Raw genomic sequence first — 24,958 nt, 5'->3', positions numbered from 1 at the left:
CCTAAAAGCTGCAGCTAACAAAAAGCATAAGGGATCAATATGATTTCTGACTTCAGGTTTCTATTGCAGTAGGTGGGGGAAATTTCCCTCCCAGGATAACCTGATGAATAAAGTGGGTGATAATCACCCAAGCAGAGCATCAGCACGTAGCTTCAGCATCTGCAAGCTTTATATATTCTGTAGTCTCCAGCAAACAGAACATGCATATAGTTTGCTTTCACCCTATGGGAGCACAGAAATAAGATGTACAGTACATCCTGACATCTCATTTGAGAACATTCATTCATGCACTGAAAAGGCGACATGTAGAGTAAGTGTGAACTAGTGTTCAATCCCATATTCACATGAGTACAGTACTGACTCCTGGGGCTCTGGTTGAAACCTCTCTCTGCCAGTGAAATGGAGCATCTGCTGCTTCCTTAACTCACAGGATTATTTACATGATAGAAAATCTAAAGGTCTAGAGAAAGGAGAAGAAATACTAATAAAAGGTTACCAGCTTTCCAGTAGTTTTGGAGCGCAGTTCACTACTTAATTAGATATTTGTAACTATACAGCAGCTTTCTTACACAATCAACTGATGCTGAAGAGAAAATAATGGGAATATTTCTGACCATGCTATTTCTGCTCCAAATCACAATGCTGCTCACCTGCCTTCTCCCAATGTGTATATTTCTGTATGTTTCAGTCTCCTCAAGTTTTTATTTTATCTGCTTGTGGGTGTTTTCTTTTCTTTTGGAGCATCACAAATGCGATCAGCTAAAGTACTGACAATCCTTTAACGATTAATGTACTGCTCTTGTGTTTTGACAAGGTAAAGACAAAACTAAGACATGTTTTGTGACAGAAGTCATACCACACGTGGCATTTCAGCAGACAAAGGTACAAAATAAACATCCCACAATACAGGGTGGTAGGTATTAGGCTCATTGCACAAATAGTGCTATACAAGTTCAGTCTGATGAATAACGTCAGGTAGGTTTTATTTCTAACAGCTTCAGGCAGGATTTGCACACAAAGTGCAGAGCCCAGCTCATGCCTGTCCCTTAACTCAGTTGTTTCTTACTGAGGCTTCAGCTGGCTTCAGCACAGAACTGTGTGAAAGTTAGTATATTCAGTTGTACTTCCTTCCCTTTGCTGTACAAAGCATCCTAAAGCAGACCATACAGAGTATTTTTGAAATGGCAAGGAGATGGAATAAAATTACCTGATGCATTATTTTCCCTTCACATTTGCTCTAGCTGAGGCCTCAGGGAGACAAAAACCCTGTCTGGAAAAAACCCTCCTGCTCCTTGTCCCTTAGATTCTGGCTCAGATTATAACTATGAATAAACTGACACTGAAATTTGTGCAATTGTGAGTGTAAATTTCCAAATATTGCGTTCCTCGCTCCGTTTCCTTGGTTTTATTATAATAGCTGCGCCACGTGGGGATTGAGAAAGTGTGGTCTCATAATGTTCTGAATTGAAATACTGAAATTTCAGAGCCTTGCTGGATGGACTTGGGGAAACCCAAGAAAAAAAAAAGCAGAAAAAATTAAAGAGAAATCTGAAATGCAGTTGGAATGACACAGCATCTTCACACTCAGTGACTGGTCTCAGCAGTGCTACAGGCAGGGTTGTCATGGGAACATGTGTAAGAAATGTTTTCCTCATTTTAGCAAGTCCATAACTTTCTCATACTCTCCTCAGATTATTTTCAGTTTGGTTTGGGTTTTTCTTCTTTTTCTTTATTGGCTAAAAGGCCTGAATGAATGAAACTTTTAAATGTGTTTGCTTGTATATTTCTTTAGTGTAGAGACAGACTAAGTATGCCAGTTTTTCAGCTTTAAAAATGAATGACTGGAATGGATAAGAAAGTTAAGTGAAGTCATGTCTGCAAAACCATGAGGAGCATGGAGAAAGGGAATGAGAAAGCAATGCTTACTGTTTTTCTCATAGTCTGAGAACCAGAAAGGATACGATGAAATTATGAGGTGTTGGGTTTGAAACAAACAAAAACGACATTTTCATACAGATTTTTAAAGTCATTGTCACAGGATGCTGCTGAGGCTGAAGGTGTAAGTTTGCTAAAAAAATTGGATTAAACAAATCAGAGAGGTTCTTTGGTGGCTATTATTCTGTGTGTGATCTCTGGCTCAGGAACTCTGTAACCAGTTTCTGTATGAAACTGGAAGGATAAATCATGGGACTATACACAGAATAAACCATGCCCTGTTCTTATTCTCTTTCCCGAAGGATCCCCTTCTGGCCTTTGGGCTAAGTGGACCTTTCATCAGGCAAATCGGGGAATTTCCTGTAACAAGAGTAGACATGGAAGAGCCTATGCCGTTTTTAGTTCTCTATTCTTTCTCCACCACAAAATGATCTTGTGATGGAACAGTCCAAAATGTCTTTCCAGACCCATTTACACTGACACTACTTGCTTTGAACTTGAATTCATTTGTTCTTTCTTGGAATTTGTGGGACTTTGGCATCTTTTTCCCTGTAAACATAGTTGTGATTAAAAGTGAATCTTCATCTGATGTGATTGATTTTCTCTAGTTTTACCATACAACATGCAAGATCTTTGGAAGAGCTCATAGCTCATAGCCACCCAATTGGTAGGAGCAGCCAAAAGGTACACATGTAAGGAGCCTTGTCTCAGATATAGGTGACCTGTTTTCTCAGTAACTTTCAATAGTGGTAGTTCCCACAGGTCACACAGTGGTAATTTGAACAGTCCTCAAAAATAAGTTTCTTATTTGTGTATCTTAATACATGCATTTAACTTAGACAGTCAGTTTGGAAAAGACAGACCCTGTAACTTTCAAAAATTTCCCAACTTCTTGTTGATCCCTTTCCTAATTTAAAAGAAACACAAAAAAGGGCTTTTTTGGTTGTGTATTGCTCCCTTCAGCACCTTCCCAATGCATCAGAAGAGTGGAATACACAACATATTGCTATGCCATGAATAAAAATTCTTGTGGATTTAGCATCTTCACTTCATTGACGACTAGATGATACCATCAACTGGAATCAGATATCAAACATTACTGACAGTCCCTGAAGCAGATAAACTTTTGCAATGTCAAAAAGCTTATGCCAAAAAGACTGAGCTAGCCAATAACAGCATTCTCAACTTTCTCTTGTAATGGTATCATTAAATCATGAAGGCTGCTACAATATCAATTAGCTATTTACTGTCGCAGTGTCTTGTAAAAATCTCTGATTCACCTCTGCCAGACTGAACATTCATGTGCAGCTTCATCTTGCCTTATTCTCTTTAATTTTTAAGTTGCCCTATTAACAAGGGGTTTTCTCAGAAATGGGTCAAGGCATTTTGAAGTACTCTGGCCATGGCGCATTTGCAATTTCCAAAGCAGAACATTGTCAGATGCCTTGAAATCAATAGAACAACAGCTCTCCAAGCAGCTCTTGTTTGCTTCTCCTTAGAGGAACACTCAACCCAGTCAGCTTCCAAAAGGAGGTCTGAAATGGGTGGGCACAAAGCTTAATATTTTCCTTCTTGAAAAGAAAAAGGTAGGCTTTCAGATACAGCCAAGACATCTGCATTCAGCATGACTTAATTTTGTCAACTAATACAGGACTCAGAGAGTTGCTCACTATTTGTTATTATTTTGTGTTCCACAGATGGAAGTAATGTCTAAAATGCACTGGTTGTTTTCCAAACACAGCAAAGATTCAGGCCTTTAAGCACTGTGTATGCAATTTCAAAAGAGATGCCCTGTTCCCCATCTGATACTAAGAAAGCTTTATGTTCAATAGCCTGTCCAAACTATCATCTGTAACTAGTTCTGATCCTTAACATGCCATCACCTTCCCTTTACCTTTCAATGACCCTACAACAGCACTAGCTTTGATGATGATTTATAAAGAAGAAACAGGTCATCCTGTTTCTTCTTTCTGTCTTCAAACTCTTTTCATCCTTTAACATCAGGATATCTTCTTTAAGTTGAATCATAAGGCCTGCAAATTTAACCTGTTCAAAGCCTGCAGTGATGGTGATGCTGTCCTCAAAATTAGCCAGATAAGCAGCCAAAAAGCCAGAACAGTCAAATGAATCCAAATCTTATTATGTATTTCATGCTTTTTAAATGAGAAACAAAACTTTTCTTATGGACTGATTAGTTGATGTTTTGGTCCCTGGCCATGTGTGACTCATTTACATTGAGTCTTTTACACTGTGAGTGCTTTAGCATTATAGTATTTAAATATGGTTTATATAATGGTTAGGATGAATGCACTTGGATTTTTAAGCTAAGTGATGATTCAGTGTAGTTACTGAATCATCACCAAGTTTGTAATGTACTCACAGGTGTAGCATCTCTCGAGATGTCAGTGCCTCTGTACTGGCAGATGCAGAACAGATCTATTACCACCCCACTGAGGGCTGGCATTAGACAAATGCCTCACCTAAAAGTTAAGTCCAGAGCTGACCTATGGCTTTTAAATAATACAAAGGTTCTTAGTACAGGGTAAAATGTAGCTACTATGACACTTTTGTGAGTAAAATACCCAGAGCCAAAGAAGTACCAAAGTCCATCTGAAGCTGGTGGGAATTATGGACCTGATCAGAGTTAAAGTTGTGAGTCTAGCACATTTCCTTTAACAATGATAAATATCATTTTGTCAGCACTAATTTGATTTCAAATTAATGCAGCAGTGGCAAGTCAGCACAGACATACAGGACCAGATTTTCAGCTGGGGTTCCTGCTTGGCTGGTTGCAAGGACATGTGTGAAATATGAAACATCTGAAAAAACTGCATGGAGATGAACACTGCAAAACAGGACTATGGAAGGTGTAGTGCCCTGTAGCTGGGGACATGCTCCTGAACCTATCTGCACACACACAAGCCTCAAGCTGGCACTCAAAGCCCTGAGCTCTTGGCTTCTGGCAATGCTAATGCCAGGGCTGAATTTACAGCACTTTCTGTAATTACGGGAGGCTCCTTGAAGTGCTACCTCTACAGCCTGAGTGGCGAATGTGAAGGACTGTGGAGGACTGAGTGAAAGAGAGCACGTGTGTGCTGGCCATGGGTGAAAAATAAGAGGTTTCTGATTGAAACCAGCCACCCTGAGGCTGGCTGCTGGAAGCTGTGACCTGTGTTACGCTGCTGACAGTCTTTAAGGTCAGCTCGCTGTACTTGCACCAGCCTGGGGCGGGAGCAGTTGTGAAGCGCTGTCACACTTGGGTCCCACTGTGCTAACAACGTGTTCGTGTGAGGTAGCTGTAGTGCAAGACTTACTGGTAGCAAGTGCCGGTCCTTTATTGCGTGCCTCTTTTGGCTGCAGGTTGCAGGGAAGGGAGGAAAGGGGGGAGCCACCACAGCAACGGGGCCTTGGACTTTTTGCTCTCTGTTATCACCTCGGCTTCGATGTTCTGTTTTGGATGAGAGAGAAGACACGAGTCTTTCAAAGTGTTAAAAACATACAGTATCTCTATTCACAGCACAACAGAGACAGGTACAGGAGAGTGGACTCCAAAGACAAAGGTTCTCCTCTTCCCCAGTGACTGGTACAAATGATCCCTGTTGCAACTGAAGGGAGAAGCACTTACTGGGCATCCATGTACCCAAAAGAGCAATGCCCATACAACACACCCCAGCATATTCACTGAAGCTAAACTGTCCCCAAATGGGATTTATACCATTTATCCCAAGAGACAAAGGAGCTACCTTCTAGGCACTTGAGACCCAAGGCCTGATTTCCAACAGGAACCTGCAGCTCCTATTGCCTTGAAATATTGAGGTGCAGTAATGCCTGCATTCTACCCATATAAAATATATCACTCTGAGGGGAAAAAAAGAAATACAGCTCCAGGTAGGATTTTATTCCCTGGCTACATGGCAGCGCTAGGTCCTGAGCATTGGCTTGACATCATGAAGGTTGTTGCAGTGGTAATGCTCGGGTTCCAGAATGAAGGAGATCATCCTGGGAAAGTCAAGATCTTTATCTACCCTAGGCCCACAGGAATCTTCCTTCACTATGGGCTCACAATATTCAGTCCTCTTCCAGCATTAGTCCCAAGTCTCTGGAACCTTCCAAGTGAATGGGAGAATGCTCATGGACTTCCCATCTCTTATTTTAGGTGACAGATAATTGCTGTTCACATGGAGTGCTGCTGGAAGGAGATAATATATTCACCTGCTCCACTAGCTATGGTCCAGTCAACAATGTTTGCTGCTAGCATAGCTGATTTCTGACCTAACATTTAGTTTTAATTGCTCCTGGTTAAACAGAAAAAGAGAGAATGAAATTCTGATAGAAGATGGCGTTGAGACACAATAAACATGTTTAGAGTAAATTTCAGATTAAAATTTCATCCCCATATATGCAGTTATTTGGAAAAAATGATAAAGCAGCACATACCAAGTTGCCTGCTAAACTTGCACAGCTGCCATTAATTGTGGAGGATGGGAAATTGCCAAAACTGAGATTTGTAACTTTAAAATTATGAGACATTTCTGGAACTGCCTTCCCGTGCTGCTGTCAGGATTTCTCCTGCCCACAAGATGGCAGGCAAAGATCAGCCTGGTTCTGGGACAATTGCAAAGCAGAGCTGAGAACAGAAAAGAACTTCTGTTCTACTCCAGCACTACTGTGGTTGCAATTTGGCTGTTATCACTCTCTGCCATGCTATGAAGACATACTGCACCCATAGTGTGTTCCTGACCTAAAACCTGCAGAGATGGTCAAATGTGGTAATTAATTGGAACATCTTATCCAGCTAACAGATGCTCTGCAGTTCTAAGTAATTGATTATTATTATAAGCTAATAACAATCATAAATGAGCAAGGCAATTAGAGCTGTTGGTGCAAAACGCTTCAAGACAGGAGGCTGCTGCTGAACCTTTTAAGTGTAACCTGCATGGATTTTCTCCTTCCTTATGGCACAGGAGAAAGACAGGCTTGTTTGCCTGCTTTGACTTGTGTCCTGGTAATAATTTTCCCTTGGTTAGGTTCCTGGTAAAAACTGACCTTTCCCTATCTTTTGCCTTCCCTTTAATCTTTTGCCTTCCCCTGTCTACCTGTTGTAGGACCATCCAGCTGTTTGCATCTAGCAAATTCTCTCTATGGCAGGGATCCAGGAGCCTGGTTATGACCCTGATTGCTCCTGCTTCCTCTCTGTGTTGCTTTGAGGCTACAGGTCTGCAGTTTGTTAGGTGATGTCAGAAAATGTTCCCTAGCCTGGGAAAGGGACACCTGCCCAACTTTTCCAAGCTGTCCAGGACATCTGTCACCTGACTTTCAGCTGCCGCTCTTAAAGGACACAGGCATCCTGCAGTATCATGCTTGGAACCCCTGAGCAGACAGCTCAGTTTTTGTGGAGACTAACACCACTGGGCTCCAGTTTCAGCCCTTGTGAAGGGGGTTGGGGCCAGATAATCTTTAAGGTCCCTTCAAACTCAAACCATTCTGTGATTCTACAGTTCTGTGATTTCTTCGCCTGAGTACCTAAGTCCCAGTGCCACAGTTCTGTGTGCTTGTGCCTGAGCATCCTTCTGCTGCCTGGAGTGGACTGTGGAGAGGTGTTACATGTGTGGAGCTGGAGCATGGGGGAGCACCTACCTCTGCGCAAGGCTCGCAGGTGCTGCTTGGCGTGGTGGTGCAGCTCCTCCACGCAGGGCGGTCTGGTGGAGGGGACAAAGATGTTTCTTTGCTGATGCCAAGGTGCTCGGTAATAGACACTCAGTTTGCTCTCTGCATCAAGGTTGGAGACAGCTGTAGGATCACAACAGAGTACAAGATAAGACTTCTAGTCTCTCTTCCATCAGCCTAGCTGAAAAGCAAAGGCTCTTTCTTGGAACAGCATTGTCAAGAACAGGTACAGGGTTTGCTACAGCACCTTTACTCCCATCACACAGCAGCAATAATCTCTGGGTTTCCACATCATTTTATATACCAGTTAGCATTTAGACAATGCCCTTTTACCAGATTGCAAATGGCTCTATGGAGGCAAGCAGGTGAAATGATACTGTATCAGTGTTTTATATAAATGGACCAAAGGGCTAATCATTTTGTAGATAGCAAAACAAAAATGCAAAGAAGCGACTCAGTCTTTCCACAGTGACATTTTGAGCAAAGGCAGTGGGAGGAATAGGTCTTCCCTTTACTCATTCTCCTGTCAACATGCTCTTTCACTACATCATGTTACACACAACTAGTTTCTGACGCAGGTTGCCAGTTCACTGCCTTCCAGGGCGTAACAACTGAGATTAACTGCTTGCCCTGCTGAGAGACTTTAACTGTCACCTATCAAAAGAGGTTCCTTTAATAAACAGGGACTTCTGAGGGACAGGAACACTTCAGTTCCTCTAAAGCAAAATCCCAGAAGTCTGCCTCTGAAAATTATATTAATCAAGTCCAGTAAAGGTTTGAGAGAATTTCTCAGGAGTGGTGGGACTCATGGGAGTCCCATAGACTATGCCCAGCCTCAGTGTACACGGTAGGTAGCTTTCCAAGGGCCAAAGCAGGAGTGGAGGGCCATAGGAGATGCCAGCACTCTGCCCCAGCCAGCAGCAGGGAGCAGGCTCATCCTCAGCCCACGTAATGCAGCAGAGCAGGTGGCACATCCTCAGGTATAGCACTGGGATTGATCCTTCTAGCACAGGCATCGATACAGACAGTCTCCGGTCTAACGCCACGGAGCTGCTGCAGCTGTTTTGCTCACAGGACAGCACAGTGTGACACAGGCAGGCACCCTCATGCACAGGAGGTACCTCCTGGGCTTCCCTTCCCAGTCAGCAGCCAAAGAGCCAGTGTGCCTCAGGCAGGTCCCTGCCCTGGCCATGCGCTCCTCTCCTCTGCACATTTCAGGGCTCTCACCTACATTCCTGCTTTTGTATTCTCTTACCCTCTTTTGAGGGATAGCCAGTGCATCATGGCGGAGAATGGCTCTCTGGTGGAGAGCCAGAGAGCTCTCTTTGGTCTTTCTGGTTTTTCATTAATGCAAAACAACATTCACTCAGCCTGAAGGCATACCAGTGCTTTGTACAGAGAAAGAATTGGGAAAGTACAGTTGGAGAAGAAGTGGGGAGCAGACAGAAGAGGAGAAACCTAGGAACCATCCTGCCATGTGTGGGATGATGAGAGACTATCCATTTCTTTGATTAGAAAAACACCCCAAGAGTTCACCAAAATTTGCAGGTGTCATGATGGAAGTGGTGGTATAATATGATGAACAGACCAGCTGATGTTCAGGTTCTCAGAGCTTCAGCAACAACGAAGGGACCCCAAACTCTGTCCGGTAAGGAGCCTTGCTTTGCTTCTCAGTGGATTTTTGCAGTGGGGTTTCACTCATTTTTCAGCACATTTGTAGTGCTGCTCCATGCAACTGGCACAGTGTCAGTGCAAGGAATGGCACCGGGGGAGAAAAAAATGATAGTGGAGGAAGGTAGTAGGATGAATGATGGCAACCTGTCAGTGCTTGTTCATCATGAGGATTTACTAATTAAATTTTTCACATTGCAAAAACATAATATTGCCAAATTGCAGGCGGAGCTTTTGATGGCTTGTCTGTCTGTTACCACTGCAGTAGGGAAATACCTCACTCGCACGAGTGGATTTTATATCTCCTTTAGCCCTTGAAGGTAACGTCTGTTTTACATACAAGGTACTGAGACACAAAGCAACTTGTCCCGATCCTGTTCTGAGCCACACTTCCTCCTTGGGAATCTCAGCTCAAGACAAAAATTTGTAAGCAACAGTAATGATACCCCACCCATTCTTCGTATTGCCGAGGGCATGTGATATTCATGATCACAAATTGTACCCTGGAGGCTAATGAAAAGGCAGGCACAAGCAGTTCCTTCCTATTCCCAGAAAAATCTGTCTAGACTGAAGCGCTAGTAGTTGTCTGTGATGAATATCAGTAAGTGGAAAGTTTTACCTACTTACGAAATTTTCAGACATTTCATAAGACTAGAATAGATTTTGCTGCAAAATTTAGCTTGCAGAAAGCTCTTTTGGCCTTGGCAACAGTGTTTTACAAGTAAGAGTAGGAGTTGGATTAATACACTTTGTGTGAGACTTAAAAATGAAACCAAGTTCATGCAAGCTCTGCTACACACCTACTGTTGTAGACACACATTGCTGTTGACAGATAAAATAGCATGACCTCTTAGCCACCCAGCAAGTCTCCCTTAGCCAGCAGACCTCGCAGAGCTGTGCATGGTGCTGTCCTAGGAGAAAACCCACAAATACATTGCTTGTCTTCAAATGATAGGGCATTAAGAAGCTTACAGTACTCTGTGCCATGGCCCGAGCCAGCACCCATCCATGTCTTCTCACCTTTCCCTGCAGGATCTCTGGTTCATGGTAACAGGGAATATACTCCCCCTGATACCAAGAAAGCAGAAATATTGCAGAATACTCACTGAACTGACCAATCCTTTAAAATATTCCAAAGCTGGAGTGGATTTTCTAGGAGATCCAGAATAGAAACTAGAAGTGCTGGCAAAAAAAGCTGCAGGGAGATGAATGTTCTCAGCCTGCCGTGGGGAGGAAGCTCAGAGGGAGGGAGCAGTGCTGAGTAGGGTGGAGGACAATGCTGGCCCAAGGATAAGTAAGTATAAACCCACAATGAATGCAATTAGTCTGGATGTTTGAGGAACAGCATCCCAACCTCAGAGCAGCAAAGCTCTGAAAAAAACTCCTGGAAAGGAGAGAGAGGGAAAAAGCTAACCAGTGAATAAAAGCCTGCCACAAAAGAGGGACCTGCTTCCATTTCATTCCTTGCACACTGTCCTCTGCATGTCCTTCCCTGTCCTTTGCACATTGCCTGTTCTTCTGCAATGACATTTTGCCTGGCTCTTGCTGATTGCCTCTGGGAACTGGGCACCATTGCTGGGAGCTGAAGCCAGAGGATGAAAACACAGGAGTGGACTGTGAGCTTTAAGGACTACTGAACATCTAATTTTCTTCACAGGACTGAATCTCTTACTTCCACTAAAAGAAAAAAGACAACCCTGTGGCAGGGTAATTCAGCATATAAAGACCACTGGGCTGAGATCTAGAAGAAATGTGCAGTCAAAGCTTCACCAAATGCTTCTGCTAGGAGCTGGCGTTAAATATTAAGACTCCCTATGCTTCCATTCTGTGCAATGAGGATAAGGTATCTCTTTCAGCCAGCACTTCCTTTACTCAGTGTTTTACACTGCAGGCTGTTTTTACAATGCCGAGCCTGCGCGTGGCTGTAGCCCCTCAGCATCATTGTAACATGCACAATAAATAAAGCAATATAGAAACTGTAAAGCCACAGCCTTTAAACGATTAACAGCTGGACATGAATGAGAAAAAAAGCCTATACAGAGATAGCAAATGCTGCATTTCAGGCATCAGATATAGACTGTTAATATATTTTTAGTGTGCGCTTTAATCAGTTTAGACTGTACAAGTGAATCATATAAACTATCACTTCATTTCATTCCTGAGTTAAAGTAATTGGGTTTTTTTGTCTTGTGGGATGACAAAATGACAAGAGACCATTTAAATGGATTCTCCATTCCATTCTGTGGATCCATTAACACTGGCTGGTTTCCGAACAACCAATGTCAAACAGACATACACTAATGGCTCTTCTCATGAGAAGATTTTTGAAGATTTCTAAATGGCTGTTTTATTGAAGTTGATCATATTTATCATTTACAGATCCTTCTCGTCTTCACATCCTCTCATCCTCTCCCTCCTTTAGCCAAGCAGAAAAAGGATCCTGCCACAGCAGAGCTGGATGTGGATGCTTGAAGGTTGTGCGGCTTTAGTGCACTCAGGCGTGGTTGTTCTAATAATAACACCACAAAGGCCAAGCAAGAAAGATTTCTGCTCTATTTATTTCATAGATCCAGGGGTTTCCCCCCCAACTCCGTCTGCTTCTCTAGATGCTTGCCTCCCCCCTTCCTAGCTCCTTCTGTTTCTCAACTTCCTATTATTTCTATCTGTATTATAGTTGCTATTAGCTGTCAGGGGAAGAAAGAAAAAAAGATAATTTCCTGTGTTTCCTGGTTCAGAGAGAAAACATGATTTGTTGTAAGGTGTGAAAAAGTGTGCAGCCTGGAGGGAATTGGAGCAGCGAGTGAGGAAGCTGCCTACATGTTAAGGGCCAGAGCCCAGAACTGTCAGCCCTGAATTCTGCACAGGCAAAGCTGAATCCTTATTAAAGTATCCAGGTTTCAAAAGACAAAACCCCAAATTAAAAAGGATCAGACTAGAAAATAAGCCTATTCCAGAGCCCAGTTAGGCTTAAGACATGCTGTAATGACCCAAGCCCTTTGCAGGCGGCAGAGGTGCTGTGGGCTGTGCACTTAGTGAAACTCCACCTCTTTACACATCCTGCTGCAGGGGTGTAGGATGCACCCAAAGGTTTCTGTGGCCAGCAGCACCATGCCAGGCTCTGCTTAGGAAAGCCCTTCTTCTCTAGTGTTAGGGTGGTTGACCTGTCATTTTAGCATATGCCATTTTTTCTAGCTATTTCATGTAAAAATTGTGACTTTTTTTTGTTGTGTGATCCAATGTCATAAGAAAGCTGGATGTTCATCCAGCTTTGCATAAATAGGCCTATGCCAGCAGCAGCGGAATTCAACGTGATCAGACTCTTCCTCAGCTGCTGCCCAGATCAGCAGTGAGTTACTGCCTGCTGTGTTTGTGTGCAACACATTGCAAGAAAATTAATTCTGAGGAAGACCAGATTATCTCAAAGACTAGGCAGCCTGGCAGCACATCCAACTTCATCATGCAATTTAGTGCATAAATGTTTCATTGAGGCAAATGCTGAGTCTGATGTGAATTTTATTTATAGTCCTGTATATCTTGAATGTACTCTTCCCCCAATGTACTTGTGTCTCCACTGGAGCACCCAGGGGCTTTAAGCCTACAACACTGGTAAAAATCTAGAGTTGCTTCTTTGCTGTTCATGTCCCACATCCATCAGCAAGCTCAGTCCTTTCAAAGCAGCTCCCTCTGTGGCTGCTGCTTCACAGTGATGTCAAAGAGGGTGCCAGGGCTTACCCAGCAGGGACACTGGAGCCTGGAGCTCCTCAAAGGTGGGACAATCACTCTGTTTTCAACAATTGTGCTTCCTCCCAACCATGCATGCACCCAGACATTTCCCTATTTGCCAATGGCAAACCCCACCAACAGGAGCTGTGAGTAGCTGTTTGGATGAGCTACTTTCCTGTCCCATGTTTATTAACAATTGGAAAATGGTTTGTAATGGCCTTGTGCATCATTTTTTCTTATTGCTATTATCAGGGCAGAAATCCAAATTGTTTCTGAAGAGTTTTTGTGTTGTGCAACCTGAGTCCAGGATGGATATGAGTGAAAAGCTCCCGTGACACAGACCCCAAGAGATCGTTTGGGCAACTGGTCTGGACCTGAAGCCTGGATCACCACATCTGCCCTGCCACTGGCATTTGCACATGCAAATCAAAGCCAGCACAACTGTGTCTATGCAGGCTGCAGCTGCCCTCCAGTAAAACAGGAGGGGAGACATGACAAAACAAGTTAAGTCTTTAGCTACATGTGGGCAACAGCATGAGTACAATTATTATTCTGTTCTGCACTCATGGACAGACAATTTAGCAAATTTTTCAAACTCAAGCAAAAAGGCAGAAAACTAACTGACAGCAGAATCTGTTGAGAAAGACCACAATCTTTTACGCTCTTTGTATTGTTTTATTTCCTGTCAATACAGTGAAACCTCTCACGTTTCAATCACAGTTTCTTAGCACATCCCTGTGGCATTTCTCTGCCTTGCATTATGCTACACATGGAAATAACAGCTATTCAGGAGAAAAAAGGGCAAGTGGACAAAACCGCATCCATATTTGGCATTCAGGTAGCAGGAGAGATTAAGATACTGGAAAGCATGTGATTTGGATGTCATTTCCATGAGCAGATCCTTGAATTTTGCATTTACCTGATGTTTGGTTGACTGGCACAACAATAATTCAAGAGGGCTGGGAGGCGTGTGGTTCTTATACACGTAAGAAGATTAGGCTGTTAAGCAATATGCACTTACGTGAAGAGTACCACATACTAATCCCATTCTTGGCTTTGCTGCTTTCAATCACTGCTGGTGGTGTTTGAACATATTTTAAACTGCTTTTCCTAACTCTGTCAAATATGTTACAGTGGCCAGAATGGAACTTCATATTTCAAAGTATTTCAAAGCTGTCACTGCAGGATAGACAATAACCTCTTAGAAATACAGAGTACTTTATATGTTCAAGCCTTCATTCCTGTGAAGTTTCTATAGCCAGAAATTTCTTCCTTTTCTTTCATTCCTGTTCTCAGGTCTGTGCTTTACACAGCCTCCAAGAGTGCCCTGCAGGGTAATGGTAAAAAAGGCAGACAACATGGCAGTCCTGCCTGGCAAACTTAAGGCTGCTGTTAGGTCAACTATTCTGCAGGAATATTAATTTCATATTCAATTCAGATTGCTACCATGCTCAATGAGAAAACAAAGAGCTAACTAGCCAGTAAAATAGTGAAGGTATAAACAGTGGTGGAGAAAAACCCAAACCAGAACTATTTTAAGGTTACTGGACCTAATGGTAAGGATGGACTGTTACAGTAGGGACATCCCACATATGCACACGTCTATGTGTTTGTGTACATACACACTCCAGAGCATATAACTGAAATCCATGTCCCAAGAGAGCCCTTTCAGTCCTACATGCTTAATTAGTTGAAAACACTTCTTTCAATTTGACACACTTTCAGTGCTTGTCAACACAGATTTCTTCCCGTGTTGACCCTTCACATTACTCCCACTCTGGATACGCAGCAAGATAAAGTCTCTTATCTCCAGCAGTGTAGTGTATGGTCTTGATAACACACTTTGTAAGCATGCTTTCAGACATCCTTTGCAATTCTCTCTCACTGCTCTGCTATTTTTCCCCTGTACTTACTCAGCCCAAATCACTACTAAGCTTACCCGAGTTGCTCCAGCAGGTCACCATAATGCTCTCCCTTTTATCACAGAGAAGTGTGCTGTTCACTGTGATGGTGCTCTCAGATCAGTCACCTTGATTTCACATGCCAGCACTCAAGAACAAAGCTTTACAAAATTCATTTACTATTCTACCTACCTTAGTTAATGCTTACCTTCACAATCTCGTGAAAAAGAAATCCCATCCTATAGACAATTTTAAGGTAGGTCAAACTGGTTTTTGGCAGCAGTTTTAGGGTATCCTGCCTATTCTTCTACTGAAAACATTCAATTCCCCCGCATATTTCTGTCTGAACATTTGCACCTAAAGTGGTCGTTTTCAAGTAATAGCCTTTTGAGTCTATGCTAATCATTCTCTTTTCAAGAATAGCAGAGACTTGGTCATTGCAGCACCTATTTCCACATCAGCATCTGCAATATGAACAATCTCTCCACATTTGTGAACCTAGAGACCACCAGTAGAACACCATGAACCTTGAAAAAGCACACTGGAAGATGACACTCAACAAAGAATATGCTGTGCTTGCCATATTGGGAGATAAGATTCAGATCACTTATTCCAAGTACAGCAAATGTATTTCTGCTTTCTGTTTGAAATTTTCAAAAACTACAACCTTCCATCTAAGCTCTAAGACTTAGTCTCTGTACCTTCTCAGCAGATAAACCCTGAGAAACAGCATTTAGCATCAAAGATGCCAGTTTGCACTGAAAACGAATGAGCAGGACCCTCCTTCCCTTCCACTGGCACTGCCTGTAGGCTGAGGAATCAAACTCCCAAGAGTCAGGAACAACAAGCCATGTGTTAGGAGCAGAGATGGTGGCTCATATTTCACACTTCTTCCTCCCCATCAGTCTTTTTCAGTTTGCTTGGCTAGATGCCTTGGATGCCACTTAACTGCAAGTGGAGGTAAGTAGCAACAGTTTCTTCCAATTCCATTTAGTAAATACTGTGCAATACTATGTATGTAAATACTACTACAACATGTCCCTTCAAATTACTCACAGCCCTTCAGGGGAAGACAGAAAATCAAGCATCTCAGGGGGACCAAAGGCAACTCTTTTTTTTCTTCCTCTGGAGATATATTCTTACTGCTCTTGCAGCTCCGTAAGTCTGTTCTGCAGTGGCATTGAAAGACCTGGCTGTGTCTCTCTATCCCTATCTCTGAATAGCTTCCTCCCTGGAATGGTAAGGCAGTGCGTTTCTTGGGACAGGCAACAAAAATCCCACACACTCCTCTACAGGTTTTCTCTGGAGCCACCCTGATGGTGGCCCAGATCTGGCTGGGCACAGGGGTGCAGTTACAGATACAACCAGTTCATGGTGTAGCTCCTCTGGGTTCTTTCAGTAAAACTCTTCCCCAGTCTCAGTGAATACCCAAGCCCCCCAATTACCAGCCCCCTCAGATGTTTGTCTGAAACTGGGCTTCAAGGAAACGGCTTGGGAGGCCAGAGCCAGACCAACCATCTGAATCAGCCCACAAATCACAGAACCACAGACTGGGCTGGGCTGGAAGTGACCTTAGAGATCACCTAGTTCCAGCTCCCTTCCATGGGCAGGAACACCTTTTGGTAGACCAGATTGCTCTGGACCAGGAGGAGGCTCCTATTTCCACACTGTCCTTCTCCAGTCCCACTTCTGATGGGATGTTTGTGTAAAACATTACAGCTAACTGGGATGTTAAGAGTTCAGAAAAGCACACTGAGAGCAGGACCAGCTGAACTGCAGAGTTTCATTTGTTGAGACAACAGTGAACACAGTTCTTTTTGTTTTGTAAGGGGAAGGAGAACTGCCTGCAAATAAGGATTCCTGTCCCTTCTATACTTTCTCAAAGGAATTGTTTTAAGTGAAGAAACCTGATTAGGATTTAGGCAACCTTTAGAATTCTTGTGAGTGCCCTCTACCCCCCCTGTGATGCCAAGGACATGTTCCAGCACCGCTCACTGCCAGAGCTCCAGCTCTTTCCCAGGAACTGCAGCCTCTCGTCTCCAGGCTTTTTGGGTTCGAAATTAGCCCTTAATCCATAAAACATGGACATGTTACAATGTATGGAATGGCCTGTATTACTTACAGTACTTTCTATACACAGACAAAAAGACTTTCTAGACAAAGACACCAAGATACACTGGATTACTTTTTAAAGAAACCCATCCAGATAACATTTGGAAACTCTGTCAGTGATGTTGTGTATCTAGACTGCAGGATGAATAACTTACGTCAAGATAAATTATCTTCCCACTGTTGTTATTATTTGAATAACATGTTCTCAGCTTACTCACCTTAGGCACTAATATTTTTTCTGCAGACTTGCACTGTTTTTTTCTACTTCATTTCAAGCCCTTGCTTACATTAAATGGTCCACAAGCCTCAAATGGCAAATGCCAGATTGCAAATTTAACCAGGAGGTGAACATTGGTATCCCCTTGGATGTCCCTGCAGAGGTGCAAAGCTGTAACCATGCCAGCTGGGGAGCCCCCATGGCTCACGCTGACCCACTATCTCTCACTTTGAAGTGAGACATCACAGCCAATTGCAACTAGTACATAAAATGCAGCATGAAGACATTTAAGCTAAAATAAATTTTAAAGCATTTACTTCTTTTAAAGTCTCATAGGATGTTCATAAAGATCATAACACACGCTAGGCTTCATTGTTATGGCTAATATGGTTTTATGAGTCCAAACCATATACTATTGTTTGTACTCACATTTATACTATTAAGCCACATATTCATGCACAAAACCTAATTGAGTTCTGATGGGGTTTCTGAAAAGCCACATGTGCTGAAGAGCTTCAGGGTTTGTCAGATGCTGCAGGGGTGTGGACCACTCTCTGGTGAGAGCTGTCATCCAGAACATAGCTGCAAACAGCTAATTCTTGCACTCCTCTGTCTCCAATTCTTGTAACTCCTCTGTCTTTGTGCATGCATCAGACCCAGTACAAGGCAACTTTCAACACGTTGGCTTTAGCACTGCAAATACACAGAGTGGCAAACAATTGCTCCCTTAATGTACATATAAAACGATTACCTTTTAACTGTGGGCAGACATTTTATTATGACCATGTCCCAAGGACTGTACATGAAGAAGAAAGGCCAGAAGGCACGGCTGAAATGGCTACATTTCATTGCATCCAGTCAAAACCAGAGCAGAAATGTCAGGTGTCAACACCTACTGGCAACTATCAAATACCACTGTGGAATGACTGCACTGACAGCAACATTGGGCAGGAAGTCTTCAAACTCTCAGCTGTAAGGAGTGATGAAAATTAAATGAAACTAATCTGCAGGAAATAAGCTTCTTCAAAAAAAATCCACAGGAAAAGAAATTGAACTAGGAAATACTTTCAGGAAAGGAATAAGGCAAGGAACAAAGGAGAGCAGGGAGAAGGGCATTGGGAGAAGGAAGAATTGTCATTAAAGTTATCATGCAGAAAGTGTAAGTTAAAAATGGGGCCACTGAGTAGCAAACAGTGTTTGACCTTAATGTATCATGTATCAAGTGGAATGGTGAATCAGGGCGGAGGGCACTCCTGGGACACTCAGATTTATTCACGATGAGCAAAGATGACAATATTTCCAAGCATAAAGAAGCAGACAATGGAAAATAATCACAAAAGTAACTTTCCTCAGGGGAGATTTGTCTCCCTGGAGAATTTCTGTAGCTAACAGATAGGCTCCTCACTGATTTTGAGTACAAATGTGCCTCACAGAGATCTGAAGAGTTGTCTAGCAGCACCTATCCCCCTCTGTTCACTGTGGAAGGACCATGAGAAGACAGACTGTGAGGAGCTGACATGTTCTGTCACACCAGGCATCAAGAGGGGAGACACCATCTTTATGTGGGAGCAGGGCTCCCTACTTGGAAACAGAAGGGAGTCTGCAAAGCTACGGATCAGTTCTCACATTTAGTCATTGAATACATTTAATGACAAAGTAAATAAAATTGGGTCACGGACAGGCAAGCTTCCAAGGCATAAGGTGAGTTTTAACTCAAAAGGTGAAGCATTGCCTGAGAAACTGAACAAAATATATTCATTTTTATGAAGGAAGGGATAAACACACTCATAAACGTGACCATAAGCTGGGCCAGGTGTGCAATTTTGCTGTCCTTACTCTGTCCTTCCTAAGTCATGGATCTGCCTGACTTCTCTGGACCCTCCAGCCATGTCAGGACATCAGGTCTCGCCCTAATTACCTCCCTCCCACTTCACTGCCTTCTCTTCTCTGCTTCTCTTCTCTATGGATTTTCCAAGTGGTGTTAAAAAAAGGAAGTGCTGGAAGAGGTGCCAGACTGCTCTAGAGGCTGAGATGCTGTACATGCTGAACAGTAAAGGCAGACGACACCCACGGATACAGCACAGCCCTGATCTGGCAGGATCTGTGGAGGGGGGAGGTGGCAATTGGTCCTCACATCCTATCAACTCCCATAGCATCTGCCAGCACAGGCGGAGGGAGAGCCACCCCAGCCAAGTTTTTTTTTTTTTTTTGTAAAATGGATCTTGTTCATAAAGTCAGAGACATTTTATATACAAATACAGATCAGCTCCCTGCCATCTGCTTATTTCTATGTAGTGTTGAAAGTATCATAAGGGTGTTACAGAGAATATGAAAACAAGGTCTTACCTCTGCTGCTGAGCTTAAAAAAAAAAGGAAAAAAAGAAAAGAGGAGAAAATATAAGAGTTGGTATGCAGTGAAAAGCTAAGAACTGAGACAGCATTTTCAATCGTGGTTGCCCGGGCTGCTGTTGTTTGGGGATGGAGTTTGGCCTCATAGGTGGATATGCTGGCACATCCCTGCTCTGGGCCTGATCCAAGTTACCTCCTGGCCTTCAACAGCCATCTCTTGTCCTGCCAGAGACCTCCTAGCCTTTTCTGTGGTCTTTCTACTTGTGTGTCTTAAGAGCAGAAATCACCCTTTTATGCTAAGCATTCGCACATATAATTACAGGCCCTGCATTTCATGTGCTAGTCCAGGAATACCTCTATGGTGGGTCTGTTTAGTGTTATACTCTTACAGATAAAAGTAGTCCTTATTCCCCACTAGGACATGCTCCAAACCTTTGAGACCAAGCCATGGCTTGCACTGCAGTTTCGGACCCACAAAACTAGGGGGTCCTACAGCACAATCAACCTTCACCATTTACAAGCAGCTCCAAAGCACTGCACTGGATAAGAAACAGGTGGTTCATTACTCAGAATTAACCAGCCATGGTCAGTATAGAAAAAAGAGCCAGGTTGCCTGGTCCCACTAGAGCCCAGACCCACACGGCACAGGAAGACACAAGAATTCACCTATCATCTGCCAGATTCATTATCACTTGAGGGTTTTTAACTGCTGCATTTAAATATAGCTAATTCTGATAAATCAAGATTGTTTCCCTCACTTGCCAGTTTGATAATTTCATCTTCATGTTTATTCACATTAGTAAGTAATGATTTCCTCTGGGATGTAATACCTTTTCTCGCAGTAAGCGAGGGTGAGGTCTGCTTGGCAAGGTTTTTGTTACACAGGAATTTCTGAAGTTTGGGTACTGTAATACTTAACGTACTTTTATTGCATCCAGAAAAATGGGATTCCGAGCAACAGCACGGAAGAAAAAACACCTAAAACTGCAATCACCACTTAGCTACGAAAATGGCGTTAGGCAAAGATTCATTTGAATGCTTTTCATTTGGGTTATCCTTTATCCCATCTATTAACATCCTGATTCCTCGTGTCTTTGTAATATTGCACAACAGCAACACTTTAAAAATACCACAGTACTTCTTCACTCTACAAGGGCCAGAGCAACCTCTGCACAGTTAGTACAACTCCCCTACTTTTGGCTAACTGTTACACATACTTCTGGTATGGGAAAGCTACAACAAAAATTCAGCCCAAGTCAAAGAACATATCTAAACTTAGAAGATTTTCATTTAGAGTCATACAACAACTTTTTTTACAGATATGTCTACAGGACAGTGGAATAATTTTCAAGGCTTTAAGAAATTTCAGTTCTATCACTCAGTAGTGATAGAAGTTACAGCCACATCTGCGATAACTTATGACTAAGGGAAGTATTTGCTAAAGGGGTGGCTCAAAGACACTCATCTTCCTTCCCCTTTGATGCCCTTCTGTGGACACTCAGTGAGCGTAGGATGATGTTGCTCCAGAAATACTGCAGCCAGAAGAAACCAATGATGACCAAAGTGCCAGGCATCCCTCACAGAAATAAGCCTTGAAAAAGGACTGTGGGCAGAAAAACCTTTCTCACCCCATTCATGAACCACTGAGACCACAGATATGTGCCCAAAGCTGAGCTTATTCACATAATTCCCAAAGCAATTTTTGAATTCAGAAACTCTTTTATTTTGAGGGAAAAATGACATTAATTTTTTGCCTACTACAGAAAGCACAACTTTGCAACAGCGCTGTCACTGCCTGGTTTGTGATGATTCATTCATTCCAACAGGAGAAAAATGTCTCGTCCTCCAGCCAACTCCATACTCACCCCAGACCCCCTGCCATGAGCTGAAGCCCCACTGAAGTACAGCTCTAAATTTTCCAGCCTTACAGGTGTCATCATGCCCAGCCATGCTGATGGGGGCTCAAATAATCAGGTAATTAATCCTCCTTTATCATCATGAAAACAGGGAGACTTGGGGCTAGCTGTCCATCAGATACATATCTCAGCAGTACCTAACATTTCTAGTCAGGTGCCTACCTAACACTGGTTTTAAGATACAGCTGATGATGACCAGAGTTTCATTCTGCATTTCAGACTAGCAATCTTCCACTTGGACTACACGATCATGGTAGGCCCCTAACAATTGAAAATGTTCTATTCTAATTCTAATTCTAATTCTAATTCTAATTCTGTCCTACCCTACCTTATTCTAACCTATTATTTCTACCAACATGACAAACACTGCTAATTTTATACCTAAGCTTCAAATTCATAATATCTCCCAGTCTGACAACTCACTGCATGCAGGACCTGTGCAGTACCGTGTCGGGAGGTCATGAACGAATACAAGGCAGTGTATTGTGCACATGAGGCAACAACCCTCTGGAAATAATACAGGGTCTAGCTAACTCCAGCTGTGTTATCTGGGGTCATTTCCCACTCTCAAACTATGGAAGTTCTTTGGGTTTTAATGCAACAAAATGACCTTTGTCTTTATACAGTACATTATACTGGCAAAGCAGCTGCAGCCATGCAGAACTGCATTTTAGCAGTCAGTCTACTCTTTGCACCCCTATATTCTTCAAAAATGTACAGGATGATGATAAATGGTAGCAACGGCTTTGGCTGGCACAGTTTTACTGGTCAAAGCTCACACTCTTTTCAGAGCTTTGTCCCGTACCTTTGCACAAACAGAAATGAATTGTGAAGAAAATCAACTTCAGTATATTCATTCAGACTTGTTATGGGGAACAGAAGCTTTTCGATTCAGACCATATGAAAGGAATTTTAAAGTGTGGGGCACTACAGTTAATACTCCTAGCTTCATTGACTGCAATTTCCTCCCCTTGAGCTCCCACACTTGACCTACTGAGTAAATACTTCTTTCCAGGAAGTTAAAATTTCCACCCAGCAAAGCTGAAACCTTTCCACGGGGTCCAAGATCTTCAGGGTTGCTTTGTTTGCCAAATCCTATTCTGATAGCCCACAGACCACAATTCATAATATAAATAAAGTTTATTTCATCTCTTGGAGGTACCACCAACTGCACAGTGCCTCTGTTTAAACAGCTGCCAGAAGATCAAGGTAGGACTCTGCCTGACTCCAAGAAAGTTTCCAATAATCCCATGGAGACTTCACCATGATGCTGGTACCAGAAATAACCTGGGACTCACAAGCTGACTAGGTCATGTAATCACCTTCCTCTGGAGAGGATCAGAGACTGCAATAAAGCCAACCCAGAGCAGGATGACTGATATGGAAAACAAAGAAGGCTTACTGAAAGGATCAGGACAGAGAAGATGGATTCCTGAAAAGTTACCAGTAAGTGTAGGTGTTGTGAAGAGGCACTATAGAAAATGCAGAGGAAAAACTGCATGAACTGTAGTAAGTAGAAACCCAGTGCAAATTCAGAGCATGGGACTAGAGTAAACCAGGCTGACACATCAGCCAGCCTTTGAATAGGCTAAACACTTTCTGCTACATTTATGTACAATTTACAGGCTTTTTTATTAAATTTTGCCTCATATGAATAGACACCTGGCACTGCCAAGGCAGAAAGGGGCAGTCATATGTTGAGACAGAACAACTCAAGATGAAATATTTTATCAAATCTGGGAGAACCTCTTTCCTCTCAGGTATTTGCTGGACTTCTCTAACATTGAAAGAGGGAAAAATTATGAAAGGCAGGCTTAGGATGTAAGACAGGACAGGACAGGACTGTCCTGGACTGCTCCAAAGAACCAGTATTGAGCCTTCAATACATGCCAGAACTGGGGATACCGAGGCATCCATTTAGAGGATGAACACCTTTTTCCCATGGCACTACTAGACCCAGGCTAGTGATACTGATCCAGTGACTGAGCCTCTGCTCTGGCAAGTCTTGAAACTTACAGAAAATCACAAGATTTGGACCAGACTATAACCTTGCAGTTTTGGAGTTGTCTAAGACTGGCATCACATTTCCATGCACATTATGGAAGAAAAAAGAAAGCACATTACTATTTGTGCAGGTTGAATTTGAGGAGACTACCATTTAAGCACTGCACACCTTGTGTTTAAAAGGCTATTCAAGGTATTACAGTATTTTTTCTCATATTACAGCTCCAGCATCTCCAATGTACTCTGCCTTCCCAAAATGCTCATTAACCCAGGCCTCCTGGATCACATCTGCTCTTCCTGCCATTCAAACTGCCCTAGTGCAAGTCAAGTCCCTTTCTTACACATCATGAAAGAACATATTGAGAATAAAACTTAGTCACAAAAAACCTGGGAGGAATTCAGTTCAGCAAGGAAGTAGAACCATTTGTTTTGATGAAGCTGACATACCACCAAACCTTGGTTTTTCACATTGTTATATGACACATTCACTGTTTCCCAGTTAATTGAAAAAGCTGTAAAGTCAGAGAATTGTTCTGATCTGTAGTAAAAACACAGCCATGAGCTACAATTAAGTTCCTAACCACTGATGGACAGGGTATAATAATTGTTGCATGCTCGTCTCAACATTTGGAGGTAGACATTGAAAATAAGAGCTTTGGTAGGGTGGTGCTGAGACAGGGTCTGGGACAAATTAAGTGCAAGGAAAAATTGATCCTTCCCTTACCAGCCTCCCTTACCATGCCTACATTTGAAGCAGGCAGTCTGGAGCAGGGTTGTAACAAGGTGATAACACAAACCCTGCACTGGCCTTGCTGCTAGCCAGTTGCACAGCAGAAACTCTGGGATACAGGTGTGGGGTATCAGCTGGCTCAGGCTGCAGGGTGTCAGGAGCACAGCACGTGAAGCCCTCCAAGGTCTGCAAGTGCTACCACAGCACAGGCAGTGAATAACACTTCGTCAGCAGGCCACATTATTGAATAGCAATAACTTTCCATAATAACTAATTAATGTCACATACAGACCAGACACTTAAAAGAGAGAAAGTGCTATAGCTCTTCCTTCATCAAATTGCAGTGCTGAGGTCAAGCTTTACTCATCTGCTGGATTGGCAGAAGAAGGTATCTGCATGAGACCCAGAACCTTCCCTGTGGCAGCTGCGGGCTCAATCAAGCTGTTTGGCATCTCCCCAAGCTCTATGGTGCCATTACTTCTGTGGCCATCCTGCCTGGACAGCAAACTCTAGAGCATTTGGATATCCCCCACTCATCTCTGACATGTCCTCCAGCTCTTGCCCCCCAGTGAGAACCCAGCTCTGCAAAAGGAGGCTCCCAGCAGCCCCCATCTTGGGCAGGACTCACACCTCCCAGGAAAGCACTGCCTGGACCCACAAAGGGAACCTCAGGAAAAGTTTATTTTGGCAGGCTCAATAGTGCGGGAATGGTCAGCACTCTATCCCCTCACTT

At 43.0% G+C, this 24,958-nt stretch overlaps 1 protein-coding gene across 4 annotated transcripts in view; it reads right to left on the bottom strand.

Moving 5' to 3' along the window:
* The window catches only part of NHS (NHS actin remodeling regulator), a 251,376-nt gene that overhangs the window by 18,895 nt on the left and 207,523 nt on the right, over nucleotides 1-24,958 (bottom strand). For all 4 annotated transcript variants that reach the window (XM_048287022.1, XM_048287033.1, XM_048287030.1 and 1 more), the window contains exons 2-3: nucleotides 7,573-7,725; nucleotides 5,250-5,383 (exon numbers count right to left, since the gene is read on the bottom strand). In XM_048287022.1, the coding sequence (XP_048142979.1) occupies nucleotides 5,250-5,383; nucleotides 7,573-7,725 (287 nt within the window). The remainder of the gene's footprint in view (nucleotides 1-5,249; nucleotides 5,384-7,572; nucleotides 7,726-24,958) is intronic.

The sequence above is a fragment of the Corvus hawaiiensis genome, chromosome 2, assembly GCF_020740725.1.
Source record: "Corvus hawaiiensis isolate bCorHaw1 chromosome 2, bCorHaw1.pri.cur, whole genome shotgun sequence".
Taxonomy (NCBI): Eukaryota; Metazoa; Chordata; class Aves; order Passeriformes; family Corvidae; genus Corvus; species Corvus hawaiiensis.
Note: the sequence above shows the minus strand (reverse complement) of the source record. Positions and strands in the feature narration are given on the sequence as shown.